At 43.7% G+C, this 14,262-nt stretch overlaps 1 protein-coding gene across 2 annotated transcripts in view; it reads right to left on the reverse strand.

Moving 5' to 3' along the window:
* Positions 1-14,262, reverse strand: part of SGSM2 (small G protein signaling modulator 2) — a 393,993-nt gene that overhangs the window by 60,611 nt on the left and 319,120 nt on the right. Inside the window, exon 12 of one of the 2 annotated variants that reach the window (XM_044286963.1) lies at positions 3,341-3,475. The exons of the other annotated variant lie outside the window; for it this stretch is intronic. Coding sequence (XP_044142898.1) covers positions 3,341-3,475 — 135 coding nt within the window. The remainder of the gene's footprint in view (positions 1-3,340; positions 3,476-14,262) is intronic. 2 annotated transcript variants of the gene reach the window in all.

The raw sequence follows: 14,262 nt of genomic DNA on the forward strand, positions 1-14,262 counted from the left end.
TGGGATCAAGGTCATGCACAATTAACTGCAGTGTCTAAAATAACTAAGTACATGTTAGATGTTGGTCATTATGCATGCGTTTATTTAAAATGAATTAATATCTGATTTATTACATTCCTGTACATGTTTAAAATATAAAAATATTTTCCAAGATTTGCAAATAATAAACTGTATTGGTCTTCCATTGCAATAAGGATGGGTTCACATCTGCGTTCTGGATTCCATTATGGCTTTCCATTATAACAGAAAATAACGGAATCCATAAGACGGAAGTAAAAAATGAAGCCTTTAAAAGGCATTCCGTCTTATAGAAGTCTATAGGAATCATAACGGATCCATCTGGTTCCCGTTATGCAAGACGGAAAACAAAGTCCTGTCGACAGGACTTTTTTCTCCGTTCTGAATAACGGAAACGGGACGGATCCATTATGCTTCCCATAGACTTCTATAAGACGGAATGCCTTTTAAAGGCTTCCGTTTTGCATTCCGTCATAATACAAGTCTATGGACAGCATAGCGGATCCGTCCTTCCATCTTATGGATTCCGGAAACCCATAACGGAATCCAGAACGCAAAATGGGAACCCACCCTTACTTGTATGCTTTTGAATCATTTGGAATGTTGAATATTCTAACATAAATGTTTTCAAAACTTCAGTTTCAGCAACTATATATTTGTTTAGTAGTTTTTTTTATTTTTATAGACTTCAGAATTTAGATAATACAAATGGCGGTATTATGGAACCATTTGGTACAGTTTCATAATATGGTGCCATAAAATTATTCCATAGGCTCATATAGGGTTGGACGATATCAAAAATATTCCCACGATAACGATATTAAGAAATTTATCGCGATAACGATATATATCGCGTTAAATGCCCATTTAGAAGAAAAAAACACTTGGGGCCACAAGGAGACATTATACTGTATGGGGCAGCCACAAGGAGACGTTACACTGTATGGGGCAGCCACAAGGAGGCGTTATACTGTATGGGGGCAGCCAGGCAGCCACAAGGAGACATTATACTGTATGGGGACAGCCAGGCAGCCACAAGGAGACGTTAATTGTTATACTTTTATATGTCATTTTTCACCATTTCGGGTATCTGTAACTAGTCAATTGACTTCTAGTAACAACAAAAACATTACAGGGTTAATTCTGTACCAGAACGAATGGTTTATAGTAGGGATGTCCCAATACCATTTTTTTTTAGACCGAGTACGAGTACCGATACTCTTATTTAAGTACTCACCGATACCAATTATAACAATTAAATAAATAACACATTTATTTTGTGACCACTGACCAACCAAAAGTCCAAAAAACAGCCCCCAGCCTCTGATCAGCCCCCAGCCTCTGATCAGCCCCCAGCCTCTGATCAGCCCCCTTAGCCTCTGATCAGCCCCCTCAGCCTCTGATCAGCCCCCTCAGCCTCTGATCAGCCCCCTCAGCCTCTGATCAGCCCCCCAGCCTCTGATCAGCCCCCCAGCCTCTGATCAGCCCCTCAGCCTCTGATCAGCCCCCTCAGCCTCTGATCAGCCCCCTCAGCCTCTGATCAGCCCCTCAGCCTTTGATCAGCCCCTCAGCCTCTGATCAGCCCCCCAGCCTCTGATCAGCCCCCCAGCCTCTGATCAGCCCCTCGGCCTCTGATCAGCCCCTCAGCCTTTGATCAGCCCCCCCAGCCTCTGATCAGCCTCCCAGCCTCTGATCAGCCCCTGATCAGCCTCTCATGTGCCTCCCAGCCTCTCCCTCTTATCAGCCCCCTCTGGTAACTCAACCCCCCCTCCTAGTATTAATCATTGGTGGCAGTGGCCACAGGATCCCCCTCCCCCCATCATTGCTGGCAGTGCCCCCCCCCCCAGTATTAATCATTGGTGGCAGTGGCCACAGGGTCCCCCGCATCATTGGTGGCAGTGGGCAGTGCGCCCCCCCCCAGTATTAATCATTGGTGGCAGTGGCCACAGGGTCCCCCTCCCATCATTGGTGGCAGTGGGCAGTTCCGATCAGAGTCCCAGCAGTGTAATGCTGGGGCTCCGATCGGTTACCATGGTAGCCAGGACGCTACTGAAGCCCTGGCTGCCATGGTATCATAGTGAGCAGTATTATACTCACGTGCGCCGTGGCCGACGGGCGCTTCTTCTTCTGTCGGTGCGGCGCATTGCTAATGCTTATAGCATTAGCAATGCGCCGCACAGACCTATGAGAAGGAGCGACCAACGGCCACAGCGCACGTGAGTATAATGCTGCTCACTAACATACCATGGCAGCCAGGGCTTCAGTAGCGTCCTGGCTACCATGGTAACCGATCGGAGCCCCAGCATTACACTGCTGGGACTCCGATCGGAACTGCCCACTGCCACCAATGATGGGGGACGACCCTGTGGCCTCCAATGATTAATAATAAGTTAGACATGCTTGGCAAATCATTTTGTCCAAAATTATTTGAGCCCGTCTGCCGCACGTCAAGGCGATCTTGTTCTCAGCCATAGCAACGTGCTCCTGCGATTTGGGATGTGCTGACTGACCCCCCCCCCCCCTTTTTTCTTTGCAAGCGGCTTGCAGGTATCGGGGACATTTGCACGAGTACAAAGTTCCCCAAGCACCATTGTTTTACAATTTCAAAAACCTCAGAACTGAAATCCTCAAATATTGCCTCCTGGCTCAGTCTACTGTATGTATAAAGCATGGTTTGCATTCTTCAATGGTAGTCCTAATACCAAACCCTACCTAATCTAGATACCTGTACCTAATCTAGATAAAAACCAACTCTCCCAGAAGGCCATGCAGCAGAGAGCCAACCCAAGGATGTGTTTGTTAGGGCTCAGACACATAAACGTATTTTCTTTCCGTGTCCGTTCCGTTTTTTTTTGCTGATCCGTTTTTTTGCGGACCGCAAAATACATACGGTCTTGTGCATGAGCCCTTATGTGTTTGTTTTGTCTAGCTGCAGTAATAATCAGCAGAATTGGGAATTCAGCTCTGGGCTACAATATATGATGCAGCTGTGGATGAATACAATGTATCTAATACAGTAATAAAATGTATCTGTAATGTTACGCAACTTTATATGTGAGTTGTAACTATATATCAACTGCATGTAAAAATGACACACTCTTGTACGGATCACTGTACTTTTCCTATACATGGAAGATAAACTGCTCATTAACTGATATGCCCTGTAATGCAGTATTATAAGCAGTGCAGAGGAAACGGCTGTTCAGTGCCACATTATGTTCTGTGCGCCCGATAATGCCACCACAATTGTCTTTTTATATAGGAAACATTGCCTCTTTATAGCAAGATGTGGGGAGGTTTAGGAGGGAAGAAGGATAAAAACCTTTCATCATTTTAGGAGCTGTGAGGTTCCGAGAGGAGATCATGGATAGCATGGCGTGAAGCCTATCTTCTTCTTCCTCGTCATCATCAACAGAGACAGAACGACTGGCTGCTAAGTGGTGGTAGTTAATAGTAACTGCTTTAACGAAATAATGGTGAGGGAAAAAAAAGTGGAAAAAAAGAACACAACAGAGGCTTAACATGATGTTATTTTTCACTATTTTATCATCAATTTACTTTATGCACTTGTAATATCACATTACTTTACAAGAATGTCTTATACAATATCAGTCAGCCACCCTCTGTGTCCACAATTCCTACTTAGCAATGTGTAGACAAGTGGCGATCGGCTTACCATATTATTGAAGCCATAGATGCTCCCCTGGACTCTATCCAAGAGTTGTACAATGCATTTAGTGTACAGAACTCCCTGTCTACAATGCACACATGTTATCAGCCCCCATTATAACTTATGGTGGAGGTATATACTGTAGATAAAGATTGAGCATAATAGGTGGGCTCAGCTGCTTCCATACCTCGAGTTCACTATAATGAAGGATGAATGGGCATTTGTCACCTCCTCTCTCCTGCAAGTGGGTAACATGGGACTGCTATTATCATGACTGTGAGAGTCCCATTGATCAAACACTTAAAGCTGATCTGATTACATGAACGGAAAATGTGTACAGTGGACAAACATCTTAAAGTGCTGATGATGTTGAAATACTGGGATCTGAAAATTACACACTTACTGATGATGAATTCCTCCAGGGCATTTGATCAGCAGCACCAGGCTGCTATCTTAATTTCTATGGAAGCAGTAAGTATAAGGTGTACTTAATTTTTCACACATAGCTACATGTGTTGTTCATCTTAGACTGTGTTTAACTAATCTTAAAAGCTATGTACACCTTTGGTACTCATTTTGAGCTAAAAAAATATTTTTTGCAATTGGTCTTTATTAAAAATGATGAGCCGTTTTCCCTTCACATCTTCGAGTTTAGCTACTAGCAGGATTTGTATTTTCTCTCTGCTCTGTCAGGCAGGGAGCTAACTGACTCCTTATCTCTGATCTCTGACCTTATAAACACTCATGAAAGCTCAATTCTCATCTTACTCATAAGAATGTGGCTTAAATAGGTGTTTATGACCTTTTATTAATTTAGAAATAAGGGTTATTAGAATACTGACACAAAGTGAAAGTAACATTCACACAGCTAGAAAAACTGTTAACCATTGTCACGAGGGTGTCAAGAACCACGCCTGACTCATTCATCGTTATACCCGGGGTCAGGAAGTTGCAGCGGTTGGCTGCGCGCTCTAGGTAGAAAGATAGGGCTGTTTCTTTATGGTAGCTTTCTGGGTTTGCTTTGCAACCCTTTTTGGCTCACTCAGGGATCCGTAGCTCCTTCTCCTCAGCTGTTCCTTGTCCAGCACTCCCAACCTCTTTATATTCCCCTCTCCCACTTCTCTGGTTGCCAGATATAGAGCTTCCTGCCTGGACTTCTATACTGACCCACTGGAGCTGTGTTGCTGCGTTCCCTGGTTGTTGTTCCAGAACGTTATCCTCCGGATCACTGTTGGGCCTTTGTGGTCTGCTGTTGTCGCCCACCTGGGATTATATGTTTGTCTGTATTGTCTGTCCTCTCCTTGGTGTTTTCCTCTTAGTGTCAGTGGTGCGGACTAGTGATCCCACCGCCCCGTTCACTACCTAGGGCTCATCTTAGGGAAAGCCAGGGTTTAGGCACGTGATCGGCGTACGGGTGAGGAACCCGTCTAGGGACGTCAGGGCAGTCAGGTGCCAGCCGCAAGGTGAGTCAGGGGTCACCACCTTTCCCTCTCCCTTGGGCAGGGCCTTCCCTTTTCCCTCCCTTTGCGTGACACCGGTCATTACATTCATTTGTGACAGAATGGCTCAATATTTTTTAATTAAGACCAATTGAAAAAAATGACTTTTAGCTCAAAATGAGTAAAGTACAATCATGCTAAAATTGTCCCCAAAGGTGTACATAGCCTTTAAGAGCATCAAAGAATCAGATGTTTTTTTCTTAGTATGTCCTTATAAATAAAACCATACAATTCAAAGAGGATGTACTTTGCTTTTCTCATTACTGTATATGTTTGCTGGGTCAACTGAGTTGCTTGAAAAACAATGGCCCACATGTACTAATCTCAGTACACCTAGACACGAGTCAGAAAATATGCCACAAATTTCTAATTGACACATCTAGTTCTTAAAGAGGACCTGTCACCCCTCCTGACATGCCTGTTTTAATAGCTTGATGCATTCCCCATGTAATAACAATTCTGGAACATGTATTCTTATGGTTCTATGTTGAGCCATTCCTTTATTACTTCTACCAAAAGTTATGAATGAACTTCTAGCAGTCTGCAGTAAGGGTACAGAAGGGTGGTAACAAGTTGGGGGGGTATACCTGCACAGGCTAAAAATAGAGGCACCGATTGGATAGAGTGAGTTTGTGTATGTACACACCCCCAACTGGTTACCTCTCCTCTGTACCCTTACTGCAGACTGCTAGATATTCATTCATAACTTCTGGTAGAAATAATAAAGGAATGGCACAACATAGAGCCATAAGAATAGATGCTCCAGAATTGTTACTACATGGGGAATACATGAAGCTTTTTAAAACAGGCATGTTAGGAGTGGCGAAAGGTCCTCTTTAAGAAATCCTCTTCACCTAGTTCACGAGTCCTCGCCATTCTATGTGCAACCTCAGCAGTCCAACACAGCTTTGAGCACTGTGTAGAGGGATATTGAAAAAAAAAAATACAATCTGGAGTCCTTATTGGAAGTACTACTTGACATAAAATACATAAAATTGATTTAACTAATGAATATATACATGTGAGTAACAAATCCGATGATTACAGTTGTTCGCAGCTATCCTTTAAACGTGATGTAAATGACAGGAGGGGCATCATGAAAAATAGTAGTTACATTTTGTATGCTTTTACCACACCACATATACGATGAAAGTACCTGCAGCTTTTATTCCTGACCCGATTTCTAAGTGCTCTGACTTGCAATATATATTGCATCTAAAGCCTCCAATATCGTCTTTTTTTAAAAACTAGCTCTTACACAGTCTGAGATACACAGCCTGCCACTGCTTCCAGCTGAGATGGCAGCCAGCATGGAGAAGGGAGGCGTGGGAAAGTGCTGACTGATAGCAACATCGATTATCACTACAGAGAAATATCTAATATATTTGTGACAGGTGGAAAAGAATTATCATCATTCAGAAAACACAATTTCACTAAAGTGATTGTTGCCATAATCATTTTCAATTACAGTAGTTTTTTCTTCTTTAAAAACAGTATTTAGCGACTTTTCAGACAGTATAAGGGCTCATGCACACGACTGTATCTATTTTGCGGTCCGCAAAAAACGATTCCACGAAAAATAGGACAATAATAGGACATGTTCTATTTCGTTGCGGAATGGACATACGGAATGCACCCGCATTTTTTGTGGACCCATTGAAATGAATGGTTCCGCAAACGGTCCACAAAAACGGACGGACATGGAAAGAAAATACGTTTGTGTGCATGAGCCCTAGTGCAGATCTTTTTTGTGCCCGTATTATGGATGCAACACCCAGACCTCCTGCAGTTCATCCGAACCAGTGTTATGGCACTTGAATTAATTTTCTGATGAACTGCAGGAGGTTCAGGTATTGTGTACATAATTGGCAACAATGAGACGGGGAGCGGCACTCAGAATCCACCGGCAGATCCCGGGGTATGGGAATAAATCACCGCTCAGTCTCCTACACACGCTGTCAGCGGTGCTCAGCCCTCAAAGAAATAAGATACTATCGATCAAACCATATGGAGAAATGAAGGAGGGCGGCACTCACCAGCGTCACTGAATAGTTGCTTTATTCAAAGGTGTTATGTATCCTAGAGCACAGGATAATGTCAGTAGTGAGGAGCGACAAGCTTTAAACTGGCTTAGTGCACAGGATGACATTATAGTGAAACCGGCGGACAAGGGGGGCAATGTTGTTCTAATATCGAGGCAGTATTATATCAATAAAGCCCTCAGGCAACTCAGGGATGGTGACATCTATGAAGTGATACGGGGGACCCCACTGTAGACATCAGGTGTCAGCTTGAGTATTTTGTTCGCGGTTATGTGGCCAGAGGTTTTCTGGGCGATAACATGGTGGACAAACTCGTACCCACATTCCCCTCTAGACCCTGCTGGTATTTCCTTCCCAAGATTCACAAGTCACTGAGCCAGCCCCCGGGACGTCCCATCGTCTCGGGGATTGGCTCAGTGACTGAACCTTTATCAAAATACATCGATTGGCTCCTCAGACCATTACTTCCCAGCGCCCCTGCCTATCTCAGGGACACCAATGATTTTTTGTTGTCCCTGGGGGAAGTACATTGGCAAGCAGAGTATCAGTTGGTGTCCCTGGATGTGGAGAGCCTCTACACCCGCATCCCTCATGATGCGGGTGTGGAGGTGATCCGAGTCATCTTCAGAAATGTGGGGAAGAGTGATCTCTTCTGTGATTTCGTTTGTGGGGCTCTAAACTTCATACTTGCGAACAATGTTTTCAGATTTTGGCAGCGAATGGTTCAGACAAAAGCTGGGGACGGCAATGGGTACCCCTGTCTCATGCACATTTGCTAACATGTACCTTGCAAGACTGGAAGACAGATTTGTGTTTTCCGTGTCAAACCCTTTTTTGCAGTATCTGAAAGTTTCTTTACGCTTTGTTGATGACGTCTTCATTGTTTGGTCCGGAACTAAGGAACAGTGTGAGGAGTTTGTCCGGTACTTGAACATGAACGATATGGGTATGAAGTTCAACCTCAATTTTGGGGGGGGGGGGAAAATTGGAATTCCTGGATGTGGTTGTCGTGGCGAGGGGCGACGGGTTGGTCACGGAGGGCTTTCGCAAGCCCACGGCGACCAACTCCTTGCTCCGCCACGACAGCTTCCACCCAGGAACTGTCAAGAAATCTTTGCCATACGGGCAATTCATCAGGTTACGCAGGATCAACAGTGAGTTAGAGGGCTATCGACGCCAGGCGACAGAGCTGAAACAACGGCTGATAGCAAGAGGTACCCAGAGAGTGAGGTTAGCAAAGATATGGAAAAGGTTGAGAGGACTTTCTCTCAGAGAGATCTGTTGCAAAAGAATAAGAAACTGAACGGGAGCGCCTGGGTCGGACCAAGATGGCATGAATGTAGGCAGATTTGCCTTCTTCTTTAAGTTTAGCCCAATGGCGGATCGGATTCGCTCCACCATCTTTAGGAATTGGGATATATTAAAAAGGGACAGCACCCTTAGCAAAATAACCGAGCAAAGACCACTAGTCTCCTTTAGGAGGAGTCATACGTTAAGAGATAAAGCTCGTAAGGAGTAGATTGGCCCCTTCGCGTTCTAGTCAGTGGTTGACAATCAACAGACCAGATGGGAATTTTAGATGTGGGAATTGTTCCCAATGTAAGTACAATGCGTGTAAAAAATTCATTGATTTTGCAGGCGTGCACCACAGGGTACGGAGTTTTATTAACTGCAGAAGCACGTTTGTGGTTTATCTCTTAAGCTGCAAATGCGGCCGATTTTATATCGGCAAAACAATCAGATGTTTAAATGAGCGCATAAGAGAGCATGTTAACTCCATAACCTCTGGTAAAGGGTGCCCCAGGGTGATAGAGCACTTTAGAAAGGTGCATGGAGGGGATGTCAGTTATCTGTCTTTTTCAGGACTCGAGGTGGTACAGGCTCCGCCGCACGGGGGCGATAGACACCGGCTCCTTTTACAACGGGAGGCCAGGTGGATTCTCCGTACCCAAGCAGCGGAAGAATTGGACCTTAATGATAGAATTGACCTCAGTATGTTCCTATAATAGCACCTCCGCAATTGTCCATTTGCCATGCATTAATGTTTTGTATGTTTTTCTTCCTTTTCTGTATGGTTTATTTTGGGAAGCATTAGGGCAGCGTCACTGGTCACCCAGGTGATGCATCGACTCTGTGCTTAAAGGTGGAGCGCATTTGCGCTCTGACGTAACAGCCTGACGAAGTGCGTTCAGCGCGAAACGGCCGTCGCTATCTCACCTGTGTGAAGCTCTTGGCGTCCTGCCCGATGCCGTCCATCGCTACCTTTGAATAAAGCAACTATTCAGTGACGCTGGTGAGTGCCGCCCTCCTTCATTTCTCCATATGGTTTGATTGTGTACATAATATGGGAGTAATAAAGCCCCCATACTGTTCCTGTCAAAGCAGCCCCAGTGAATGCATTATATGAGGTTCAGGGATTTATCATTATTAATTAGGATTACAGTTTGTATAGGGGAAGGGAACCTGTATATTGCATAATTTCTAATACTTTCATGCAAAAAAGGTGGTTATTGCATTCCTGCAGGTTTTGAATTTCAGTAATACATGCAGCATTAAATGGAGAAATGACTGGTTAGTATGAACTCCTTACATCAGACTATATTTTATTTTTCACAAACACTCTGCTTGAGTACACGTTATAGTTGCATATATGACATTTTTGGCCACTTTTTGCTAATAATTATTACTGCAAAGCTGTATGAAAGTGGTTATGTGTATCAATTATAGGTTGTATTTGTATACACAATGAAGATTTATCAAAGGTGGTGTGAACAAACACTGCCAGTTGTCCATAACAACCAATCAGATTCCAACTTTAATTTTCCAAAGGAGCTCTGTGAAATGAAAGGTGGAATCTGATTGGTTGCTATGGGAAACTAAGCCAGTTCTACGTTACACCAGTTTTGATAAATCTTCCTCAGTATGTTTTGAGCTCTCAGAAAATTAAGATTTGGGATTTTTTTTTTATAATTCCTGTTTGTCACAAAGTTGCATGAAAATGGACATGGTTGCCAACAGTCTGTCAAAGGCAACTGCAACCATCAGGTTGTCTGTTTTCAGGAAATATATAGGTTTTTTGGGGTGCACTTACTTTGCAAGGACTGCAATTCCTATATTCGATAGGTTGTTACCTTCTTAATATTTTCAGCTTAAAAACAGATTTTTGGTCTTCCCAGGTGTGGTGAATATAACTTTATGCTTGAGTTCCACTTTTACCCAGTAATATTAACTTTTTTGCAATTTTTATGAATATATAAATTTTGACGCAAAGTTGCATAAAGGTGTCTGTGCTGCATACATTTCTGAGTGGCATTTTGACAATGTGCTGGTATTTAATTTCCGAATATGGTATGGGGGGGGGGGGGGGTTAGTATGATTTTTTATTTATTTCATAATTTAGGTTGTATTTGTACATGTGAAAACTGTGAAAAGCGATCTGGCTACCAGAGGTGCAAAATGTCCACACACCCCTGGCAGCGAAATGGTAAACCAAGTAGACTGGAGGGCTAATTCAGCTGAATGTAATGACACATTTACTTAGTGATCTGTTGCTTCATTCTAGCGATAAAATGCTTTGAATCCATAAGCAAATGCCCAGTTAAGTGCAACGAGGGTGGGCCCAAACCACTCCTCTGCCGACCCCCCTCCCTTTATTGACAGGGCCAGGTTCCTTCATAGTCATGTCACCCATAGTGGGTGTGGAACCACTGCACCAACTAACTGGTTTGGCTAAGTCTAACTCTAAGTGTGTCTTCTTGGCAGTCCCCTGGTATTCACCCTTTAACCCCTATACAGGGATCTGGACTTTGCTGTGGGTAAGCTACCAGGCTGCTACCTATTAAGATAGTTCTGGTTCGGTTGGCAGCTGACCCTCAAAGGTCAAAGACACTAGTGCAAAGCATGGAGGTGTCAGGCAATATGCTTAGTCTGGAGAGGAGTCTAGGTCAGGGCAGGCAGTGTACAAGCATATGCATGAGACCGAGGTCAGGGCAGGTGGCTTAGAGTCAGAATCAGTAGTTGGGCTGGAGTATAGTACACAGGTTGTCAGACCAAAAAAAACATTCTTGCTGGTTACTAGAGACTAGGAAACCTAAAGCTAATGCACCCTCCCACTGGGGAGGGAACCTTAAATACATGGGTATGGCCAGCCATTGGCTGTAGGCAGCTAGGGTGCCCTTTAAAAGCCAGATAGCACGCACATCCTAAAGACAGGCCTGGAGACCTTCTTAACATGGCACAGGCCACAGCCTGCAGGGGACACTGAAGATGCTAGTGGCCTAAGTGAAGGGGAGTGAGTACCAGCAGCGCCCATGCCCGCCCAGGAGAGCAGAGCACAGATTTCCACATTTACACAGAATTTGTCAAGGTAGTCTGGGCCAGATGGAAAAAAAGGGAACAGTGAACAATTCCAATTGGAGACATCAGCTGTAAGTAATTGGTTATAACTGTACTGTAATCTCACAGAGAGTCGATGTAAAACTAATATCTACCACTGGATGGTCACTGTGTGGGGGTAATACTGATCTTTGTACAGTTTGCTTAGGAACGGTATGGATGTAATTTTCCATCACTATTTAGTAGTATTAGTAGTGGCTATGGTGTGTGGTGTAATCTCAGTTAGGACTCACTCGGGGGACAGAGGTATTGTTTGTGGCCCCCCTTGCAGAACCCCTGTCACAAACTGTAAAATAAAGGAAAAAATCATTGAACGTGGTGTGAGACAGACACTCTAATATACTTAACAACATAGAAGGGAAACCTGTGGAGGACAGGGTTAATAGCCATGGCTATACGAGATGGCATTTTATATCACCACTACAAACTTCTAGACATGCATTCATTTCGTTTAATCTTGACCTGTGGACTCCCGCCCTGGAACACAGAACTTTCCTGTCTTGTCAATGTTTCTCCTCTCCTTTGAGACCTAATAATATTGTAAAATGGCAATGAGCCAGGTCAGCCAGCTTCCAGCAGCCGCCGAGTAAATCAATCCCTCTGTAAAAAGACTGCATCCTACTGGAAAGGATTTTCTCTTTATATCCATAGCGGACGATGGTTTATACAAATGGATAAAAAGTTATCATATAGAAAAATATATACCGTAAATATATACTAATATTACTAAATAAAAAAATATTTAGTAATTGATTTCTTCTTGTCATAATAAACCATTCCAGGGATTTTTGGTATAAAGGGACCCTATTAAATTTCCTTTAGAGAAGACCTCATGCACACGACCGTTGCGTGTTTTGCGGTCCGCAATTTGCGTAACTGCGCGGACAGCCATTAATATAACTGCCTATTCTTGTCCGCAAAATGGACAAGAATAGGACAGGTTATATTTTTTTTTAACGGAGTGCTGTCCGCATCTTTTGTGGCCCCATTGAAGTGAATAGGTCCGCATGCAAGCCGCAAATACTGCAGTTCAGATGCGGACCAAAACAACGGTCGTGTGCATGAGGCCTTACTCCATTTATTGTCTATTTTGGGGATGGCAAACCCTTGGCAAGTGTGAGAATACTCCTTGTGTGCCGGGACCCTTGGAGGGTAGGGAGTTTCTCTGCTTTGTTGGCACTGGCACTGGGATTATCTACTGGTGAATTACAACATTGCTGAATCAGCAACTGCGCATGCGCATCTACGCTTCCGAATAGCAGCACATGAACAGCCACTGTTCCTGAAGCTGTAGAAGAGCCTCAGAGCTTGCGCTGCTACCCAGAGCAGCAGTGTAGACACGAGATTGTCTGGGCCGGGTAAGATGTCCAGCCCTGTCAATCAACAGACAGGTAGGTGGGTGGGCACTTCTTCATCTATGGGGACACTCCCTCACAGGTGAAAAACTCATGCTAATAAGACAACTTGATCATTAGAATCGATTCTCTCATTCCTACTGTAGACTTAAAGCGGCTGTACCACTTCAGCAAATAGCATTTATCATGTAGAGGAAGCTAATACAAGCCACTTACTAATGTATTGTGATTGTCCATATTGCCTCCTTTGCTGGCTGGATTCATTTTTCCATCACATTATACACTGCCCGTTTCCATGGTTACGACCACCCTCAAATGGATTTTCTGCGACTGTTGCGTCGATGTCGCAGCATGTTGCATGTTGCAGTGCAACACCATAGACTGCCATTATAAAAATGTTGCGCGACAAATGTCGGCGTGTAGATCTAGCCTAAGGGTAGCTGCCACCCCCACGCACGGCAAATCCACAGTAAAATTCACGTGTATAACTATGGATTTTGCTACGAATTTTCTACAGCTTGTGATATGGAAATCTGCATCAGAAATTGACATGCTGCAAATCAAAATCTGCACCTCAGGTTACTTTCTGGTCAGAAGATCTCTGCAGCGTGTAACCGAGGGAAATCTGCACTGAAATATCTGCTGTATTTACAGTCCAATGGTCGTATAGACTATAGAGGACCTGTTAGCTCTCCTGACATGTCCGTTTTCTCATTATTTTGCACTGTGCTGTTCCTCTGTTATTCCTTCTGAATATTTATGAATAAAATGACAACTGGGTGCTAACATTCCTCTTGTCATAGCGTCTCTACAGCCTCGCAATATCAGCACTGACTGGACAGCGTCAATGTACGTAGGGGTCCCCCTCTCCCCAACTTGCAGCAGTTGTCAGTTCAGTCAAATGAATAGAAGGAATAATAGGGGAACTGCACAGTGCAGAGGTCTAAGAAAATTTGCTCTATAATTGTTATTTCACAGGGAATACAATTATTTACTAAAATTGACAAATCAGGAGCACTGACGGCTACTCTTTAAATCAGGCAAAAGAAAAGCAGATCTAATGTTACCAGACTCTTTCTATAGGATAACTAAACATACATAACAATCAATAAACAATTGTCATTTTATTTAAAGTGAACCTGTCTAGTGCTTTATTTTCTGCCCGATTTGAGAGCAGGGTATGACAGGTGGAAGGAAGCTGAGGTCTGTGATATAAAGGTTTATATGATTTGGAGCATGAGTTCTACAGTGCTGCCCATAATTATTTATACCCCTGGCAAAAA

This window comes from Bufo gargarizans, chromosome 3, assembly GCF_014858855.1.
Source record: "Bufo gargarizans isolate SCDJY-AF-19 chromosome 3, ASM1485885v1, whole genome shotgun sequence".
Taxonomy (NCBI): domain Eukaryota; kingdom Metazoa; phylum Chordata; class Amphibia; order Anura; family Bufonidae; genus Bufo; species Bufo gargarizans.